Genomic DNA, 20,044 nt, shown 5'->3' with positions numbered 1-20,044 from the left:
TGGAGAGGTCAAAGAGATTGCCTATTCTCTTAAAGGAGATACTATTTATTCCACTACTTCGACGTTTGTTAAAGATTCAGGCACAAGTAGAATGGTAACATTGGTTACTGCTTTTAGAATGTCAAACCTCGAGGTATTGAAGAGGAAAGAACTTTCCGGCTCCGTTTCCATCTTTCCAACAAGGGATGGTGTAGTACTTTTACAAACTTTCCACGCAGAGTTATGGACCTTTGACATGTCCACTTCTCTTCGGTATCTCTCTGAGATTACCCCACGTGACGTTGGATTTTCTTTTACAGATGAACCGACCGCCACTTCAGTATATTCAACTAGACGGCGTTTTTGGCCAAAGTTATATTCGTTTGTGAACTTCATATGGAAGCACTTCGTTATCCAATTTTTGGACGTCACCAGTGCTAGCAGCATGATTGTCTCATCGCTAGAGATCGTTTTAGATTTCAATGATGATCTGCTTTCAGTTGTGTGTAGTAATCCAAGTCAGGTGTTACTTTGTACTGCATCGGAGAAGGTTACAGTCAGTTCATGGAAAAATGGTGTAATTCTGTGGGAAAGAACGTGTTGGACTGATTCAGCTAGAGTAATAACCGCGATTAAACCACAAATGCTTTTTTCTCCTAAAAGTGAGCTCGTTGTCGCGTGGAACACTCTTGACGAAGGTCAAGGCCTGCATATACTTAATGCAGATACTGGAGAAACACTACACGTCTTCCTTGGAGACCAGACTGACATTGTAATTGTTGACTGCAAGTTTTTAGATGATGAATCGCTGGTTTGCTGCAGTAAGGACAACTTCCTTCGATTGTATAATCTCGAGGCTGGAGATCTGCTAAGTGTTCTAGACATTGGAGAGCAACCGTTTTGTTTGGGAGCTTGTTTGTACCAGCCTCTAGTCGCCATTGGTTTGTCCAGCGCAAGAACAAAATTCATCCATGTACAGTTGCCAAAAGAAACTAAGAAGAAAGAAAGGTTAGTTTCTTTTCTTTTCAACAGTTTTTTGGGCACTGAGATAAATTAACGATAAAGCGAATCCCGGAAAACCAACCAATCATCTTTGGCTCTGAATTAATACGTCTAAAACTCAGTAACTTTATGTTTGGGCATCAGTTGTCGCAGCGACGGGCTGGGCTTAAAGAGGGGTCCATAGCGCTAAGACCACAATACTAAAGGTCTCATTGGTAACTTGCTTCAAGTAATGTTTGTAAAACCATTTTCGAGTGTTAGAACGCCATTTTTTTTTCTCTCAGATCGTTCACGCGTGTGAATATGTCGGACTGTGTCCAGGCGCACTGCTTTATAGCTACCTGGTTCCTAAATGTCTAGTGAAACTCAATACGGTCTTTACTTAACACTAATGACTCCCTGAACTGAATTGAATTGCAGTGTCAGTGCAGAGGTGACAATCGACGAAAAGAGCTACAAGATTTGCAAATCGACGTCCCGACCCCACCTTGGCTTGTTGCACACCCCGCCAAAACCGCCCTGCTACGCAGGCTCACTCCTCCCCTGAGCCAACATTTTGCCCTAAGTGAAAAGTAAGTGTTAATGGTGACTTAGGGGAGGGGTAGGTGGGCAGTTTCCCAGAAACGTATAATGATCTAGCCTGCGTAGCAGGCGCTAGGAAGTAAATGGGCGCACGAAAGAACGGGCGCACGCGAGGGAGATTCGCGTGTCTCCTTCTCGCGCGCGCATTTTTTCTTGCGCCATTTATTTCCTAGCGCCTGCTACGCAGGCTAATAATGATCCAAATTTGCCTTGCACTCTCAACCGTGATATATTCCAACTGTAATCAAATTGACAAAATTTGGACTACAATTATCACAAGCTTTAACTAGACATAAAGTGGAAGTAGATTATAAGAATATCGGTAGAACATTGCGCTCTTAGCCGGTGACAAGACGGTAAGTACAATGAAGAATAAGTTTGGTAATATCATAGGTGACGAATTAGCGATAATTTGTAATTTCATATGTGAATTACAAAATTGCTATGGCAACCTTCCGTAAGGCGCGGCGACGAAGTTTTAAAATGTCATAAATGAAGATGCCAGGAAATAAAAAGACGCTTTAGAAAACCTAAACACACGAAAGAGCATATCAAGAAGGATTCTAACAGGTATTTTGTCGAAATATTCTGAACTTAAGCCAAATTTAAGCTCTAAACATTCGAGAGAGTGGAGTTCTCGATCGATACGATCCAGGATAAACATCTCAAAAATCCAAGATTGCTAACGTAATTCGTCAACTCTGATATTAATAGGTAATCAAATGGTATACTCGTGAAATTAGGGAATAATTTCACTTACGTTTTGTCCAAATCCTAATAATTTCCCTCGCCTCTCGCCTAAAGGCTCGGGAAATTATAAGGATTTGGACAAAACGAGCGTGAAATTATTCCCTAATTTCACTCGTCACTATTTGATTACACATACAAATCAGTGCAACCCACAGATTAGTTAGTTATCTGCTAGCATGTAAATTAGTGACTAATCAGTGGGTTGCGCGCGCAATGCATTATTTCTAAGAGCAATGTCAAAATGTGTCCCACGCTATCCTGTGTTTGTCGTTAGTTTCTTTAAAACAATGTATAATAAAACAATCATTAAGTTTTTTTCTTGAGATATCAGGAATAATCAAGGTTTCGGTAAGACGTATCAGCTCCACCTTCGGCTAGGCTGATATATAACACTTACTCCGACCTTGATTGTTCGGGATGTCACACACAAAGCCTCATCCAATAACTGTTTATCAACTGTAGGCTCTTACGCCTCTTAGCCGATAAGAAGAAGATAGTCAGTATAATGTATAATCATATTAACTGTTATAAGGGATTCCACAATGGTATTATTCCAGACTTACTTTCTGTTGTAAGTGGGTGGAGGAATATATATGCGTACGTTATGCTGTGCTAGTTATTTACGGCTTCCCCATTGGGGTTCAACTGTATATGTTACGTAGGTTGAGGTTTCAACATTTTTGGTGTAATTATTTTTGTCATTTCTTCCTTTTTACTGGTTCCTAGAAACACAAAGAGCAGCAATAAGAATAAAGGGAAACAAGTTAAAGGGAAAAATATGATTAAAATTTCGAAACGAAGAAGAAATGTACGACAAAGAGAAGAAAACAGCTTCGCCAAGAGTCGAACCTAAACTATCAGTCCTAAGGCCAACTCTCAGGCACTGCGCCAGGCTGCCTGCCTGCCGATAACTAGTGAAAAAAAGTTATTATATTTAAAGCATTTTTCCGTTCAATCCTGCCGCTGTTAGAAGCAGAAACTAGCTATTTCAAAGTTTTTTTTTGTATTATTTGGGTCGCTGGATGGAAAAAAAAATTACTCTTGGGTAAGAAGGGCCGATCGATATACAGAACTGAAACTAAAATTCTCCTCAGGAATAGCCGAGCTTGCGAATGCCGAAGCGCACGTTAAAAAGGCCACCCACGAACCGAAGATGACTCGGCCAATCCGCGCTAGTGTACTCTACTCGCTGTAGAATTTCCTCCAATAAGCGATGCGCTACCACCTATCTAAAACACCAAAATCTTTCCTGTCAAATAACTACAGTTAAAAAACCACCTGTCCATCGAAAGCGACCGTGACCACTTTGGGTGTTACGGTTTTAAAATAGATTTCCCACTTAAGCTCGATCTCCATGCTCGCTGTAAGTACTACTTTGCGAAGATCTTTTAGCGACCACAAGGAGCTAAACCGTAACTTTAAAATTGCAATCCAATGAATTCTCTTTCAAAAAGTAGATGTGTCGGGACCTCGTATTCTAAAAGACCCTCTATAGTTCAATTCTCGTAAGCATTCACCTTCCGTAAGCAAGCACTCAATTGTTTTCGCAGAATGGGAAGTCACTTACGGGAGGTTCGTCAACTCCCGCGGTGGGGAGGGGGGGGGGGGGGCACTCGAGGAAAGTTTGGGTAGAGGTGTGCCGCCCAAATGCCACACCTTTGTTGAAGGTCCTGTCAAGTACTTTTCCATCGCGGTCAAGACTTTGGAATTAGATAAGATGGTTGTTGTTATTGTTTTCAATTTATTTTATTATGCTATTTTACGAAAAAGAAAAACATCACTGGTTTACTTACCAAGTCAGTAAACATTATAAAAATACCTTTTAGCCAGCCGTATGGGAACAAGAAAATGAATTTAGTAAGCTGATTCATAGTTTTGACACCGAGTATGTAGACGATACCCTCGAGACATTTTAATGCACCTTCCGTTGTTTTGAACGGGGCATGACTTTCAGAAAAAGGAAAAGCAGGTCATTGAGGTGGAACAGGTGGTCATTACTACGAAAAATAGCCTACCGTTCCATTTTAGTGACCACAAGAATGTCCTGCTTGTTCTAAAACAATGAAAAGGTGCATTAAATCTACCCGCTCGGTCCTCGCTACGCGCTCGGTCATTATCTTTAAGACGGCCTCGAAGGAGCCCGGGAGAAGAAAGGGCGGGGGGATCTATTTTTCATGATTTTAACGATTTATAACGGAAGTCCGCCATTGTTGTTTTTTGGCACGAGTTAGATAATACAGCTGGAAAAACACATCCACGAGTAACAACTGATCAACAAACATGAAAATGAGAAATGTGGAACCTATTACACACATAAGCTTCTCTCTAAAACTCTTCGTTTTGTACATAACAACAAAAACGGTTCGGTTTTATAATTACATTCAGTTCTCGCAGGCAAGTATCACGAGAAATACAACTTTAGTAAAGATTTCCCAACCTGAATCTCAGACTTCCCCTCGAGTCGAAGGGGTGTCTGAAATTCATTCATAGATATTTCCCTAAATAGATTTTTACCGTTTTTGTTATCAATCAATAAAAATCACTTGATTGCTAACGATTTTTATTGATTTCGATTTTTGTCTATGGGCTACTCCAGGATGTAACTACACCCGGAACTGCTACACCGACGTTATTTTGGAATGGAGGCAGGTCTAAACGCTGAAAAACTGAGCGCCTACAAACCAGAAGAAGATTTTAAACCTGGTTTTGAAGAAAAGATAGGATTTTTCAAAATTTTTAAAAATATTTTTTTTAAAAAGTGATAATTGTTTGATCCTTCGACTATCAATTGCAACTCAATTGTCAACAAATTTACCGCTTGCATGAAATCAGTTTTCATTTTTGAATGAACAGATGAACACATATATCTTCCGATATAAATCGATGAAATCGGCAAAAATCAACTGAAGATAAATCGATAAACGAAACGAGTGTGTCATAGATTTCTACCAATTGATCGATACAATCGATATCAATCAAATCAGATTTACTGATTTTTATCGATTTATCGATTCATAAGTCGATACCGATTTTTTTCGATTGACTACTCCGGGTTTCAATAGCTGTCGATGTAACAATTTTCGGAACAAATTGAGACAATGGGGACGTTAAGCACGGACGACGACGACGGCAATGAGAACGTCGGTAAAAAAATGAATTTTCGTTCTTTCAAACTTAATCGCGTTTATTTGGACCCGCTTAATATGTCAAATGCAGGCGACCTCTTGGATTACTTAAAGAATAGACTCATGCAATGCGCAATTGTGTGAATTACCTACGCATATTTTTAAAAGTCCATTTTTTCCTTGTAGTCTTTCAGTGTCATAGAGAACATTAATCGTAACTATGAGACAGAAAGCTGATTTAGGGCCTGTTTACATGAAGGTGGGGCACCCTAGGTAGGTGAGGTAACCCGCTTAGGAGGGGTAACCCGCCTGTCCATATAATCTCTCATTTTAATGTGATCACGTTTACATGATAAATGGGGTGACCCGCAAAGGCAGCAGGTAGCCCGGTCTGGCAGACCGGGTAACCCTCTCAGCCGGGGTCAAATTTTGCCATGTAAACGTTTCAAGGAGAAGTAACCCGCCTAGCCGGGGTCCGATTCGTGATACATCAAATTCACGCAAAATTCACTTTGGCGGTGGCTTTGCATCATTATTAAAGTTAACAATAGAAAGCCATCACACTGAAGGTTGCAGCAAGAGCAGCAAGTGAGTGTAGAAGAGCATTAATGGCCAAAACACGTGGTTTGCCATCATGTTTCTTGTTTACATGCTTAGCGACCATTCAATAAGCTTGAGAAAGTGCACCCCGGGATGGCGTGGTTGTAAGATTGCATGTGAAGGAGGGTTAATTTTTTACCCCACCTAAGCGGGTAACCTCACCTACCTGGGGTCCCCCACCTCCATGTAAACAGGCCCTCATTTTGCGGTATTGCATGAGAAATATGGTCCCTAGGGTACTCTAGTCCCGATGGGCACTTCCATATGTGCCGCTGAACAGGATATGGTTTTTCTGAGTCTTTTAGCCTGCGGACACAGACGTATTTACGGTCGTCTGACGTTTGCGTCCGTAGGCTATGAGTCTTCAGGATTCGTACCCAAAATTATTTTTTCTAAAATAATCTAATTCCAGTGTGTCAGTTTAAAAAGTTTTAATCTAAATTACGTAATTCTGTATGGGAAACGAAACGAATCAGGGCCGTAAACTGAAGTTCTCTCGACCGGGTAGCGAAATGCATGATTTTTGTCTAAACAGAGTCAGGGTTTGAAGACTTTGGCGGGACCTCGGGAAACATGTCAGTATGTCGTGTTGGCCTACGCAGATGTTTCTTCACGTAAATTAACTTGTAATAGAGTGGAGAAGTGTGACGTCACGTTACCATGGTAGCACTATTTCTGGATGACAACAAAACCAACGACGACTGCCACAGCAAGGAGAACGAAAAAATAATATGTTTATATTAACAAACAACAACGTTAACTTTGCACGTGCATCACGCTGTTTTGTACACTTCTTTGCCTTCGTTGCACCACTACGACATGAAACTTCTTAATTTCACGAGCCCGCTTTATGGAGTAGGTGAACACAACACAAAAAATTGTCGCTTTCTTTTTCTAAACTTAGATAACGATAAATATGGTCCCAAAGAAAATTTCGCCAAGATTTGCCAAATTAAATTGAATGAAATTGAATAAGATCGGTGAAGTTTGAAATAGTGCGAATAGACTTTTAAGTGACTTTATCGGTTTGCTGTCATCCAAAAATTTTGCTACCATGGCAACGTGACGTAACGACTTCTCCTTTCTATTCAAACCGAAACTCAATGATCGCTCTTATTATCTGCGCACCCCTAACGCTCACTCCTCCCTAGGCCTTGGGATAGACTTGCCGTATAAACCGTTTCACTTCTAACCGCCTGGCCAAAAAGAGTCCCCCCAAAATTAAATTTCGTTTTGTAAAATCGTAAGAAATAAATGGTACTCTGCAAGCGTTCTACTTAATAGGTTTCATTTGAATACCAGCACCATAGGATTTCGCCCACAGACTCATTGTTGTTCCGAGCCTCTTTTTCAACAGGAAAGGTTTTGCACTCAGGAGCCTCGTTTCTAAAGTGAAAGTTTATGGAACTCGACAAAAATTACCTATTATTGACAAAAGTCTGGTCGCTACTGCCCAAGCCAGCCCGGAAGGGAGGTGGGGGGGGGGGGGGGGCGGGTACTCCTGGGAATTCTTGGCGGGGGTGTACCTGACCCTATTTCAGACCAAAAAATGTCATTTTCCATACCTGTTTTCAGACCAGACCTCTTAAATCCATACACATTTTCAGACCTTGTCTTTAGGCTGAAATTATGTCATCATTACTTAGATTAGAGCGCAAACAAAAAATTTCTTCAAACGTATTTCGAATTCACATATTTCTATTCAGTCGTGTATTCATTTGGGATTGAAAAGACAAGTATGTTCATATTCTCCCGTAGTTCCCTCGAAAACCATACCTGATTCCGGACCAAAATGGGAAAGTCTTTACCCGTATTCAGACCATGTATTCGGTCGCTAGAGAAAAACAGCCATCCTATGTGCTAATTTGATAACATAAGTATTTCTGCATAAAAAGCAGCGCTAAAGAAAATTCTGCACCGTTGCTAATTTAGGTGTTGAAGACGCGTATGTATTCAATTTTTTTCAGGCTTTCTTTTTCGCATCTAAGTTGCGTGGATAACAGTGATGATTTTTCACGTATGGAAATTAATGTTTTCCTTAATTAAAACTTACTTTGACTGAAACATTTTCCCCACACCAACAAACAAGAACTATGATCGCAGGCTACCTATAACATCTTGTTTTCTTGTCTGCATGATAAAATTCACTGAATAATTGATAGTGTACACAGCCATCTGTTTTCATTACACATCTTCCTTGTTAACAGTGACAGAACAGATTACTTTTACTCAAGTAACAAATACACTGATTGAGAGCCTTTGAAGTTGAGTAGACCGAAGTAATTGACACAGAATATGAAATTCTACTACATGATTTCTTGCGTCATAATCTTGTATAAAAGCATGGCCACGTTTGTAAGAAGTCATTCTTATAATGAAGGTATGTTTAAGAACCTTTTTTTCTAATGCTCTTGGAACGCTAACAGTTAGCCAAACTTTGCAGCAATTTAACAGAGGAGGGATATTTTGCGCATTTAACAGAATTGCGGTTTAGTTGATAAAATTCCCCCGCGCTGCAGTTTTCGAATTAAATACAACCATTATTTCTCCACTCTGTTCCATGTTTTTGTTTTTTTCGATTTGATATATTCTTTTTCGTAGTGACTTCAGCCCTCTAAGTTACTAAAATGCAAGCTCTTTGAGAGAAACTTAAGGAAAAGTATTCTTAAACGTTTAAGTAACCGGTCTGTTACTTACTGAAAAGAGTTCACGTAATGTTTTGTTTCCAAGTCAATTGTTTTCCCATTAATTTTATACTGTAAGCTTTTTTAAAAACATTTTGACATATCTGAGTGCTTAAAAGTCGCTTGACATTAAGTATTATACGGGACTTAAGACGCTTAGTTAATTAACCAGCACTGCGTTTAAAAGGTTAGAAGCTGCATCTGCTAACAGCTAGATATCCAAGGTCTTGTGTTTTACTTTGAGAACCACCACCAACTGGAGACTCAGCTGGACAAATGCGACCACATGGTGGAGAGTTTTTAGTCTTGACTGTCACGTCCTGTGAATTTTTTAATGAAGGGAAGTTGACCTCCAACAGTGCAATATTTACCTTATTTACGCTGACTGTTTCTGAATTATTTACGCTGATGTTATCGCATTTATACTACTACATGACAAATTTCTTCAATTTGATTGGCTAAGAGCAGTGGTATTTCAGCTTAATTTGAAATACCTACATGTGAAAATTACAAAACCTTTGCGGGTAGTAGTATAAACAAATAATAGCATGATTTGTACGTGATATTTGGCATAAATACCACTAGTGATATTTCAAAATTGACTCAAATTTCACTCGCCTAACGGCTCGTAAAATTACGTACAACAATTTCGAAATATCACTCGTGGTATTTATGCCAAATATCACTACAAATCATGCTATTACCTATACTAATTATAGATGGTAAGACGTTTCACATGGAGGTACCTTCTTTCATTTGAAACATTTTGCGAAATCAGAGTTCTTTGGATTAGGTTATTTTACCAAGTCAATTTTAGTGGACAAAGTCAACGTATTTGGAGATGGTCAAGAACCTACTTAGTTTCCGAAACTGTAGAAACAAATCTACCTCACTACTTAACTATGAAGAAAGACAGAAAAATCTTTAACTGATGGCAACTTGTGAGGTTTATAATGGTTATTGAACTGAGTGGAGTGCAATTTGGTCTAAAATGAATCACACGCGTGATTACAGCGGACAGCGGTCAGCATGGCGGCAGGACGTGCTTTTGCGAGCTCCGCCATTTTTGTTCTTGCTTTCGGCTTTTTTTCGCCTCTCGACTTGTTGGATTTCCATGCCTTCGGTGCTAAGTCTCCTGTGCTGTGATATTGTTAGCAATACTCCTCCACCACTACGTTCAAATTTCCAGTCATTAACGTAACGATTAAAAATGAAAATTTAAAATAGTTTGTCCTTGCTGCTCTAGGCCTGATTTTAAAGTCATGGTTTCTTCTAGTTCTTGTCGGGCCAGTCAGATCCACACATGTGATATAATCAATATCAGAATAGCCAAGTATTATGATTTCAGACCAAAACTGCACTACACGAAGTTCAATTACCACTTTAAGTAGCCGGTTTGATGAAAAGCGGAAACAAAAAGGCTTTTACATCTCATTTTGTATTAAAAACAGGAATGATGCGATATAGTATCCACATTAATTCACAGTCCGCAATCCACCATCCAAAATTCAGAATCATTCACTGCAGTGCACTGCAGTTATTTGCAGTAAAAAGCCTGTAGTGTGAATTATCAACCTCAACTTTATTTTTTACTCTGTTTACAGGGTGTAACTTAGTACTAACAATTATTTGAAAATATATTATTACACAAGTACTTATTGACCCTGGGTACCAGAGGTTTTTTTGCGTGCGGTGGAAGGCCGACACATCTTCGGCTGAAGGCCGAAGTCACAAGCGGGGAAGGTACGTGCACAGTGGCCAAAGAAGCGACAGCTTTCGAGCTGACCACTGTCAGGTTAGCGGTAGAAATCATAAAGGTCCAAGATTTATAAATATGATAATAGGCATTCAAGTTAAAGTTATATACTAAGTTTACATAATATAGCTTTAGGTTATCAGGAACAGGCTTGATTCGTACTTGACAGAGGCAAAATATGACGAACAAAAATAATCAGAATTTTCATCAATAGGCCGTTAGAGGTGGAGAGGGATGGTTAGGGGGGGGGGGAAGGGTGGGGTAGTGAGTGTTTGAGGTGGAGAAGTGGGAGTAGCCTGTGTACATACCCCCCTCCCCTCAGGAAAAATGAGTGTAGTTGTCAATGTGATGATTTTCAGATTGCCTGCTATATATTGACGACAGGGCCTAAAACCAATCAAAATCCCTCATTTAAATGATGTAGTGATCATTCTCTCTTGTCTACGAGTAACAGCTAATCAAATTATTTTCCACACATTCCGGGAAAAATCACGTGGCCTCCATACACGATTAGCAACGGTGAATCCCAGACCCCCCTTCTCCGATTTTTCCTGACGGGAGGGGGGCGGGGGTCTGTACACAGGCTGAGGTGGGAGTTTTTCATTTCAGCGTCAGAATTTTAACATTCTGCGGAGCTTAACTAGAGACTTTTGTTCTTGGGCCATCGTAGTTTGATCAAAAATAACAGCGGTGATAAACATTGTGAGTTTTCGCATTTTTTATAAACTTGACGTTTCGTATGCTATTCAAAATACATTTTCAAAAGTGATCTTAAGTGACCGTTGAAGAGAGAATGCTAACCTCTGAACAATATACGGAATCCTTATTTAAATTTGAATAGGAAACCCAAATGAACTCTATTACAAGTGTTAGAAATATATAGTTCTGCTATTTTTTTTCTTAAGGTCCTTGTCGCGAATTGACGTTCCCAAGTTTTCTTTCCTTTGCCGACAAGCGCCTGATGAACCACAACATAAAAACTTTAAAAGTTCGCGATCTGGACGAGTGTGAGTTGAGGTGTTACTACGAGCACAATTGTGTCAGCCTTAATTTTGAAAACAAAATGGTTGGAAATGGAAAATACAGCTGTGAATTGAACAATTCTACACACGGAGAACTCGATGAAGACTTTGTGGAGGCAACAAATTTCCTTTACCGTGGAACAAACGTAAGATCATTAAATTCTAACGTTATCCAGTCTCCGAGCCTATTAATACCATAACCCAACGCCTCGTCCAAAGGAAAACGGCTAGAGTTCACCCTTTGGGCTTGACTGTGTTACAATATTTTGCAAAGATCAAAAGTTAAGGAGATAGTTTCTGTTTGTGATAACTGTACGGGATGATGTGAATATTATGGAATTTGACGCGCCGAGGGCCAGGTACGTCATTTATGATGGCAGCCATGTTGGTTGTCATATTGGATGTCTTTGAAAATTCAGATTTATCGCAATGGAGTAAACGCAAACCATCTTTCTTCTAACCCCCCCCCCCCCCCCCCCTCCCTGCCGACTAAATCTGACAACTACACTAGGTCTCTTCCTTTCCCCAGCCATTCTCATTTACTCTCTGAAACGCAAGTTTTTCTCCCTAGACGGTTTTGTCTCAACTGTAGCTGTTTCAGTGAGAAATTTCACTTTATTATTATTTTAAGATCGAAAATTTTTGTAATTACCTCTTAAACTGCAAGTGCCTTCCAAAAGAAAGCCTTTTTTGCTACTTAAATAACATGAACAATTTAATTTAACTTGTTAAACACCTTAAAACAACGCCCCCTTATGTATGTAAGACGGGCTAATCCCTAAACCCGACGCTTAGAGTTGGGCTCGGACTGCCAATCTTTACTCACTTTCCTTGAATCACGATAAGGTGGACACCTCTAGCAAAGGTTTAGAAAGGCTCAGAAGCATAAAGCAATATCTCTTTTCCATAATATTTTCCGCAGAATCCTTGTGGTAGTTCTCCATGCAAAAATAAGGGGACTTGTCAATCAGGATTTACCAAGAAAGGATATCACTGCTTATGTCGAGGCTGGACAGGTGCAATATGCCAAATGGGTAGGTCTGAAAAATGGACTAAATGAACGCAGTGTAGTTATGAAACCACGCAAGCTGTACCGCACTTAAAAGGAAGAAACCACATGTGAGAACATTAATTTGAAAAAAAGTATATCCGCTATAATATTAGCCCTGCCATTGTCGACAAAACCATCACAAGCGCATCAAGCGCAGGGCCTTCCAGACGGAAGCAGCATTTTCAGGAGCTTGTGCATTGATGAAAGAGTTTTCCTTTTACTTTGGAGTGGATTCAGGATTTTCGACACGTTCCTTTTTAGTTTCACCTTCGTTTAGCCTAAAATCCTCGATCTGAGTTACAATTTGAAGTTGAGTTAATTTTCGGTGGACTGTCGACCTGTCGTGTAAACGAGACAGTTCCACTGTCCAGTCATCGTTTTCTTTGCAAAGTAACTGAATGAGTCTTCTAATAACTATCTTCACCTAGATATTAACGAATGTGATGAAAACAGTCACGAGTGTAGCCAGAACGCAGATTGTAAAAACACAAGGGGATCTTACAGATGCAACTGCAAGACTGGATTCTATGGAGATGGATACAACTGCACAGGTATCCCAGTGTTTATTTGGGTCCTTAGTTGTTGTAAACAGTTTAGAAAATATCCATGCAGCTAACATCAATGAACTGCAAAAGATCATCCTCTTAGGAACGGCACGTATACTAAGACGATTTCTGTCCATCCAGTAAAATATCCCTCTAGCACCTCAGAACCACGGGATGGGCCAGTTTCTAACAGACTACAAGGAACAACAACAATAATAATAATTAATTAATTAAAGAGCCGGTATCCAGAAGAAAAGGTAGAAGAGTGGATTTTAAATCCAGCGTGCTGATGCAAGTGGAAAGCTCAGTTATAAGCGAGGTATTATTTCTCTGGCCAAGAAGACGAAAAGGGGAACTTGTAACAGAAATATTATGCTAGTATACCATTGATCTATTTGCTTAGGAAAGAGAGGGAGACAAGACTTAAAAGAAAGAATATAAAGGCAAGTGAGAAGTAAGTGGTTAATTCACACTATTACAACATTATTCTAGATATCAACGAATGTCGAGAAGAACTGAGATGCGGAAAGGACGCAGCTTGCACGAACACTGAAGGATCTTTCAGATGCACCTGCAATATTGGTTACTATGGAGATGGATACATCTGCACAGGTATACCACTGTTAGTGCAAACTTCCCAAGACCGAAAGCAGTTGCAAGCGAGGGTAAAAGACAGCACTGATTGATCACCATCAGAAAAACAGCCTGAAATATGATAATGTTTACCGGTTTGAGGATGCCAATAGTTCCTGGTAAAGAAAAAAAACTGCCAATAAAGTGTTAACAATAACTGGTGCGCTAGATGGAGAATTTTTTTCTTTAGCTTTTGTAAAAAAACCAGTGCATTGAACACCAACGAATCTTCTATAGTCTGAGGCATTGGCTGCTTTGACAGTTGTGATCGTAAATCATGTAAATCGTAAACTTTTAAACCAAACATTATATAAGAAAGGACTGGTTTGTCTTTTAGAAGAGCTAAGGAAAATTCTTTATGCATGAGTCAATTCCATCTGCGCCCCGGCCCCTCCCCGGGCTGACCCCCGGGCATTAGCATTTTTTTGGCCTTAGATGGCAAATTCCCGGGGGTGGGGACTCTTGAGCTGTCAAATCCCCCGGAGTGGGGACGAAAAAAGAGGGCAAATGCCCCGTCCTCCGTCAACACAGCAACATTTTTTATTGATCACACGGTCGAGTAGTGCCATTTTAAGCATTCTAATGTGCGATTTTTTGTTTCAATTAACGTCTTCCTTTGTAATAGTGCTATTCTAATTGAGACTTCACGCCGTGACAACACCAGTTTATGGTTTTAGTATTGTTATAAAATTAATGACATTTTAAAAATTAATAGTGCGCTGTAAAGTTAACTGCAATGAATAGTTTTATAAATATGAAAGGATGTTCTTCAAATAATATCAAGAGAAACTTGATTCAATAACCAAAAAAACGTTGATTCACGTCGATAGCTCCCGAGTTTCGGTATATAGTTCTGGCTTGATAAGCAATGAAGAAATGCATGCATAAAATCGAGAACATGCCTTTACAAACCTCTTCAATTTTTTCCCATCCTTGAAATGAGCCAATATGCTTGCTTTTCAAGTAAAATCCTCTGTGTAGTTACATTCTGATAGGAAACCGCGTGCGTGTCAAAAGCTCGGGGTTGGCCCCAGGGTTGGCAAATGCCCGACCCCCGGGCAGCGTAAAATTTGCAAATGCCCCACCACCGGGACTGAGGGCGGGCAAATGCTCCGCAGTAGCCCGAAGGAGGGGGGGGAGGGCTGGGCGCGGCTGGAATTGACTGATGCATTAACAACTGCCTCTGGCAACATAGTGTCTCATCGCTCGCAGAAATGTTGATCAGTCTGATATTTTTCTAACGAGGTAATGGTTTGGCTGCTTCTTCTGGTTTAATTCTTCTCGATCTTTATAATAATTATGCTTATGACTATTTCACTATTAAAACGGTCTCCTATGGTTTCTCTTTTAACACGAACAAGTTTATTATCTCACAGTCACAGTCATCTCACTCTCTATCTTTTGTTCTCCCACTAGAGCGTAACACAATATTTGACTTCGAAGACCACGATTTGTCAAATTGGACTTTGAGTGGCACTGCATTCAATAATCAGCCAACATACGGGAATAACACATTAGCAAGGACTTACAGGTCTTGGAGCAACCACAAAGGGGATTGGTGGATTGGTACCTACGACAGTCGGTCCAGTCCCTCTGAACCGTTTGGGGGAGAACAAGGCGATGATCCTCAAGGCTCAATGACGTCACCCAATTTTCAGATTACTGGAAAGTTCCTCACTTTCCTGATTGGCTCAGGCTGCAAAGATTATACAGTTCCAATCATTCGTGCCGAGCTTATAGTTGATGGGGTAGTGGTTCGCAAGGAGACACCGACTGATTGTGATGATGCTATGAAAGAGAAAAGCTGGAATGTAACAGGTTACGCCGGTAAACATGCCCAGTTGCGGTTGATTGATCACTCCTCAGGTCACTGGGGTCACATCAATTTTGATAACTTACAAGCTTGCCATAAACTCATTTCAGATACGGATCCTTGAGTTTTCTTGGTGTTCATATTGAACAGTTCTGTAAGATGAAAAAAAGACAAAGGACTTGTAAGACTAGAAGCGGTTCTTTTTTTGGAATCATTTACAGAATTTACAGCTCTCTTTGTTTTTCTTCTGTGATCAATCAGAAATCGTCTGTACTTTTATTTTATTCATATTTTATGTAGTGATTTCGGTGAATAATCCGTGTAGTAGAGTTCGGATGTTTTGAATTAGCTCTGCGGTATTTTCCCAAACGTTAAAACGAAGGTAACTTTATTCGCTCTTAAAAACCCAATACAATGGGAGTCATTTCTCTCCCTGAACCAAATTACAAACTCAAAACTAAATATCAAGGTAACGAGCTAACAGCGGGGTGTAAGAAGCTTTTTCTTCAAGTTAGTGTAAGATCGACATAAGAATTATGTGAAGAGTTTAGTAATGATCCCTGTAAAAATTGGGGCTTTTAAAGTAGCTGAAAGCACTTCAGAGCCTTGCTTTATCTTTATTGTTGGACCAAAAGCTGTAAAAGGTAGCAAAACGTATACTTACACCAGGAACCGGGGCCAATAGCACATATATCAGGAGAATGCACCCAACGACAGTTTCCTCTTTAATACATTGAAAACACTTTTTAGGCTATCCAAAGTACTTTTAGAGCTGTAGAAATTCATTTTAAGTGGTGCTATAAAATTTGTATCTGTTCGGTCACCCTAGGGGAACTTGGGTCTTTTCGAAATTTTAAGGGCTTCTTGATTCGTGAAACGGTAGAGAGGTCAAAGCGATTGCCTGTTCTCTTAAAGAAGATAATATTTATTCCACTACTTCAGAGTTTGTTAAAGTTTCCTCAGACTAAAGTAGAAAGGTAATTGGTTACTGCTTTGAGAATGTCAAACCGCGAGGAATTGAACACGATAGAACTCCCTGGCTCTGTTTCCATCTTTCCAACAAGGGATGGTGTAGTACTTTTAAAAAATGACGACACAGAGTTATGGACGTTTGACATGTCCTCTTCTCTTCTGTCTCTCTCTGTGGTTACCCCAAGTGACGTTGTTTTTTCTATTTTAGAGGAACGGATAGCCCTTTTTTATTCACCTGGACTACTGCATGTCTTTTGGTCAGATCACTACAGTTAAAAAACCACCTATCGATCGAAAGCGACCGTGACCACTTTGGGTGTTACGGTTTTAAAATAGATTTCCCACTTAAGCTCGATCTCCATGCTCGCTGTAAGTACTACTTTGCGAAGATCTTTTAGCGACCACAAGGAGCTATACCGTAACTTTAAAATTGCAATCCAATGAATTCTCTTTCAAAAAGTAGATCTGTCGGGACCTCGTCTTCGAAAAGAACCTCTATAGTTCAAATCTCGTAAGCATTCACCTTCCGTAAGCAAGCACTCAATTGTTTTCGCAGATTGGGAGGTCACTTACGGGAGGTTCGTCAACTCCCGGGGTGGGGAGAGGGGGGTGCACTCGAGGAAAGTTTGGGTAGAGGTGTACCGCCCAAATGCCACACCTTTGTTGAAGGTCCTGTCAAGTACTTTGCCATCGCGGTCAATGACTTTGGAATTAGATAAGATGATTGTTGTTATTGCTTTCAATTTATTTTATTATGCTATTTTACGAAAAAGAGAAATATCACTGGTGTACTTACCTAGTCAGTAAACAGTATAAAAATACCGTTTAGCCAGCCGTATAGGCACAAGAAAATGAATTTAGTAAGCTGATTCACAGTTTTGACACCGAGTATGTAGACGATCCCCTCAAGACATTTTAATGCACCTTCCGTTGTTTTGAACGGGGCATGATTTTCAGAAAAAGGGAAAGCAAGTCATTGAGGTGGAACAGGTGGTCATTACAACGAAAAATAGCCTACCGTTCCATTTTAGTGACCACTATAATGTCCTGCTGGTTCTAAAACAACAAAAAGGTGCATTAAATCTAACAGCTCTGTCTTCTTAAAAAACCCCTTCGCTACGCGCTCGGTCATTAGGCTGATTTAGCAACAGATCGGGAACGTCAGTTGACGACAGCGCACGCAAATCAAACAACTGGCTTGACCCAATGGCAGTGCGATGAATGGGGCATCGGGAGTCGCACTTAGTCCTTTCCGCGCGCTTTCCTGTCGTCAGCTGACGTCCCTGTTCTGTTATTAAATCAGCCTATTATCTTTAAGACGGCCTCGAAGCTCAGGCAAAAATTCTCAGCATCGATTTTTTGTAGTTATTGCATTACAAAATGTCGAAAAAAAGAAACACTGACCTTGAAATGATAGAATGTACGGGGCTGTAATCATCGTTATGATCAGTGAAAGTTTAACTTTTAGTTAAAGTATACAACACTCCATGTTGCTTTTTCATCATGGGTCTGCCCGTAGCGGTGCTATCTTAGATTCTTATTTTGCGAGATGAAAATATTAATGTTGGCCGGGGTTTCAAAATTTATCATCTTCTGCATCATAACTTGTCTAAAAGGTGTCGATTTCGCATTTCCTTATTAAATTAGTTCAACTGAATAACCGTAAAAAGTAAAATTATGGGCACTGTGCCAAATGGCATCATTCGCGCCATGTACGGAAACCCGGATACCGGAATCTGGGAAATTCGGAACCCGGAAAAAAGTTTGCTGGTGGAAACCGAAATTCTGGGCTTTGGAACCTGGAATGCAGTTCAAGAAATCCGGAATCCCACTAACGAATCCAGAATCCAAGTTCCACACTAACTGGAATCCAGTATCTAGAATCCGTAATCCAGGGCGTGGAATCCAGAAATCAAGAATGTCCCTTACATAGGACGACATTATTTTACTGGGGGGGGGGGGGGAAGGGAGCAGGGGGGCAGGAGCCCGGGAGAAGAAAGGGTGGGAAGGGGGATCTCTACGACGACGGTAAGCGGGAGAGAAATTGGAAAAGGAAAGCTTTCGTTTTTTTGTTACTGCTTATCATCCGGTCAAAGAAACGAACCCAACAACTTCCATTTAACGTTCTCCGAGGCTTAAGGCAAAATTTTATATGCGAGAAAAGTCAAAAAACGAAAATTCGTACTCGGGATAAAAAAACAGCATTACTTCCGGTCAAATTGGAAACCTTTCCAAGTCGCTTACATCATAAGTCACGAATGAGATGGCATAACACATGTTCACGTGTGACTCTCGCTAAAGCGCGGGAGTCGGGAGACAATGGGACATAAGGGTACGGAAGGCGGGAGGATGATCAACCCTGTCCCTTCCCCCCCCTCCCCCCCTCCCCCCGCCACCGCTTTACTACTGCTACCAGAATCCTTCACGGTTTTTCTTTCTTGTGAAAATTAGGGCTTTCTTTTGAAAACCACGCAGGGATGACATGACCACGGTATTTTAACATTACCTTGTAAATGAAACACGCATTGTTGTAAAGAGTGCTTATTGAATATAATTTAAGAACTGGTGGCTTTTTTTATTCATAAATTATGCTGAAAATGCCATTGATGCAAAAAATTATTCAATCAGTTTTCTACCATTTTTTATTTTTAATTGACTGTGAAAATCCCCGCACTTAAATTAAGTCTGTCTGTCTTAAATGTAATAAGTGTCGTAGTCTTATCTAGCCTGTCTCGTGTTGCTTTTAATTTTTTGATTATGTACTAATTTTAACTTTTCTTATACTTTTTAATTTTCTGAGCCCGCCTTAACTGGCTCATGCTGTTTCGGAATCCCTGCCACTTTTTTTTGTTACTTCGTTTGATTACCTGAATGTATTTATATTATGTTTGCGAAGCTAATAAAATAAAAAAATAAAATAACTTGTGTTTTATTTACCTTCACGTAGTAACAACAAATTAAGCATATTTGATAAAGCATAACAACAAACGGAGATGGGTGACAAAAGCAAATTAAACTGACACTGACACTAAGAAACAATGCATGGTTGTCATCCCCTCCCTGGCCCCAACCCCCACCACCCCCCCCCCCCCCCCTAAAAATATAACAAGGACAACAAGTTTTTTCAGTTTGCCATTAAATAGATTTTCACTGTTTCCGTTATCAATCGATAAAAATCACTTGATGGCTAACAACTTTCATTGATTTCGATTTTTGTCTATTGGCTACTCCAGGATGTAACTACACCCGGAACTGCTACACCGACGTTATTTTGAAAGGGAGGCAGGTCTTAATGGTGAAAAACTGGGCGCCTACAAACCAGAAGAATATTTTAAACCTGGTTTTGAAGAAAATATAAGATTTTTCAGAATTTTTAAAAAGATTTTTTTAAAAAGTGATAATTGTTTGATCCTTCGACTATCAATTGCAACTCAATTGTCAACAAATTTACTGTTTGCATGAAATCAGTTTTCATTTTTGGATAAACAGATAAACAGATATATCTTCGATATAAATCGATGAACCGGTAA

The 20,044-nt window shown here is 40.0% G+C and overlaps 2 protein-coding genes across 3 annotated transcripts in view; both read left to right on the top strand.

The window, feature by feature from the left end:
* The window catches only part of LOC140945964 (uncharacterized), a 285,160-nt gene that overhangs the window by 164,840 nt on the left and 100,276 nt on the right, over positions 1 to 20,044 (top strand). The window lies entirely within an intron of this gene.
* On the top strand, positions 388 to 17,454 carry LOC140945976 (uncharacterized). The gene is made up of 7 exons (XM_073395042.1): positions 388 to 987; positions 1,402 to 1,553; positions 11,384 to 11,646; positions 12,423 to 12,534; positions 12,980 to 13,102; positions 13,589 to 13,708; positions 15,146 to 17,454. Exons 3-7 carry the CDS (start codon positions 11,440 to 11,442, stop codon positions 15,664 to 15,666), a joined length of 1,083 nt encoding a protein of 360 aa, XP_073251143.1. The 5' UTR covers positions 388 to 987; positions 1,402 to 1,553; positions 11,384 to 11,439; the 3' UTR covers positions 15,667 to 17,454.

This window comes from Porites lutea, chromosome 8, assembly GCF_958299795.1.
Source record: "Porites lutea chromosome 8, jaPorLute2.1, whole genome shotgun sequence".
Taxonomy (NCBI): domain Eukaryota; kingdom Metazoa; phylum Cnidaria; class Anthozoa; order Scleractinia; family Poritidae; genus Porites; species Porites lutea.
This window is presented reverse-complemented; position numbering and strand designations above follow the sequence as displayed.

Coding starts and splice junctions, on each gene's coding strand:
- LOC140945976 (XM_073395042.1), top strand. CDS start 11,440: ATGAACCACAACATAAAAACTTTAAAAGTTCGCGATCTGGACGAGTGT. Junction 11,647..12,422: donor TCCTTTACCGTGGAACAAAC/GTAAGATCATTA, acceptor TATTTTCCGCAG/AATCCTTGTGGTAGTTCTCC. Junction 13,103..13,588: donor AGATGGATACAACTGCACAG/GTATCCCAGTGT, acceptor ACATTATTCTAG/ATATCAACGAATGTCGAGAA.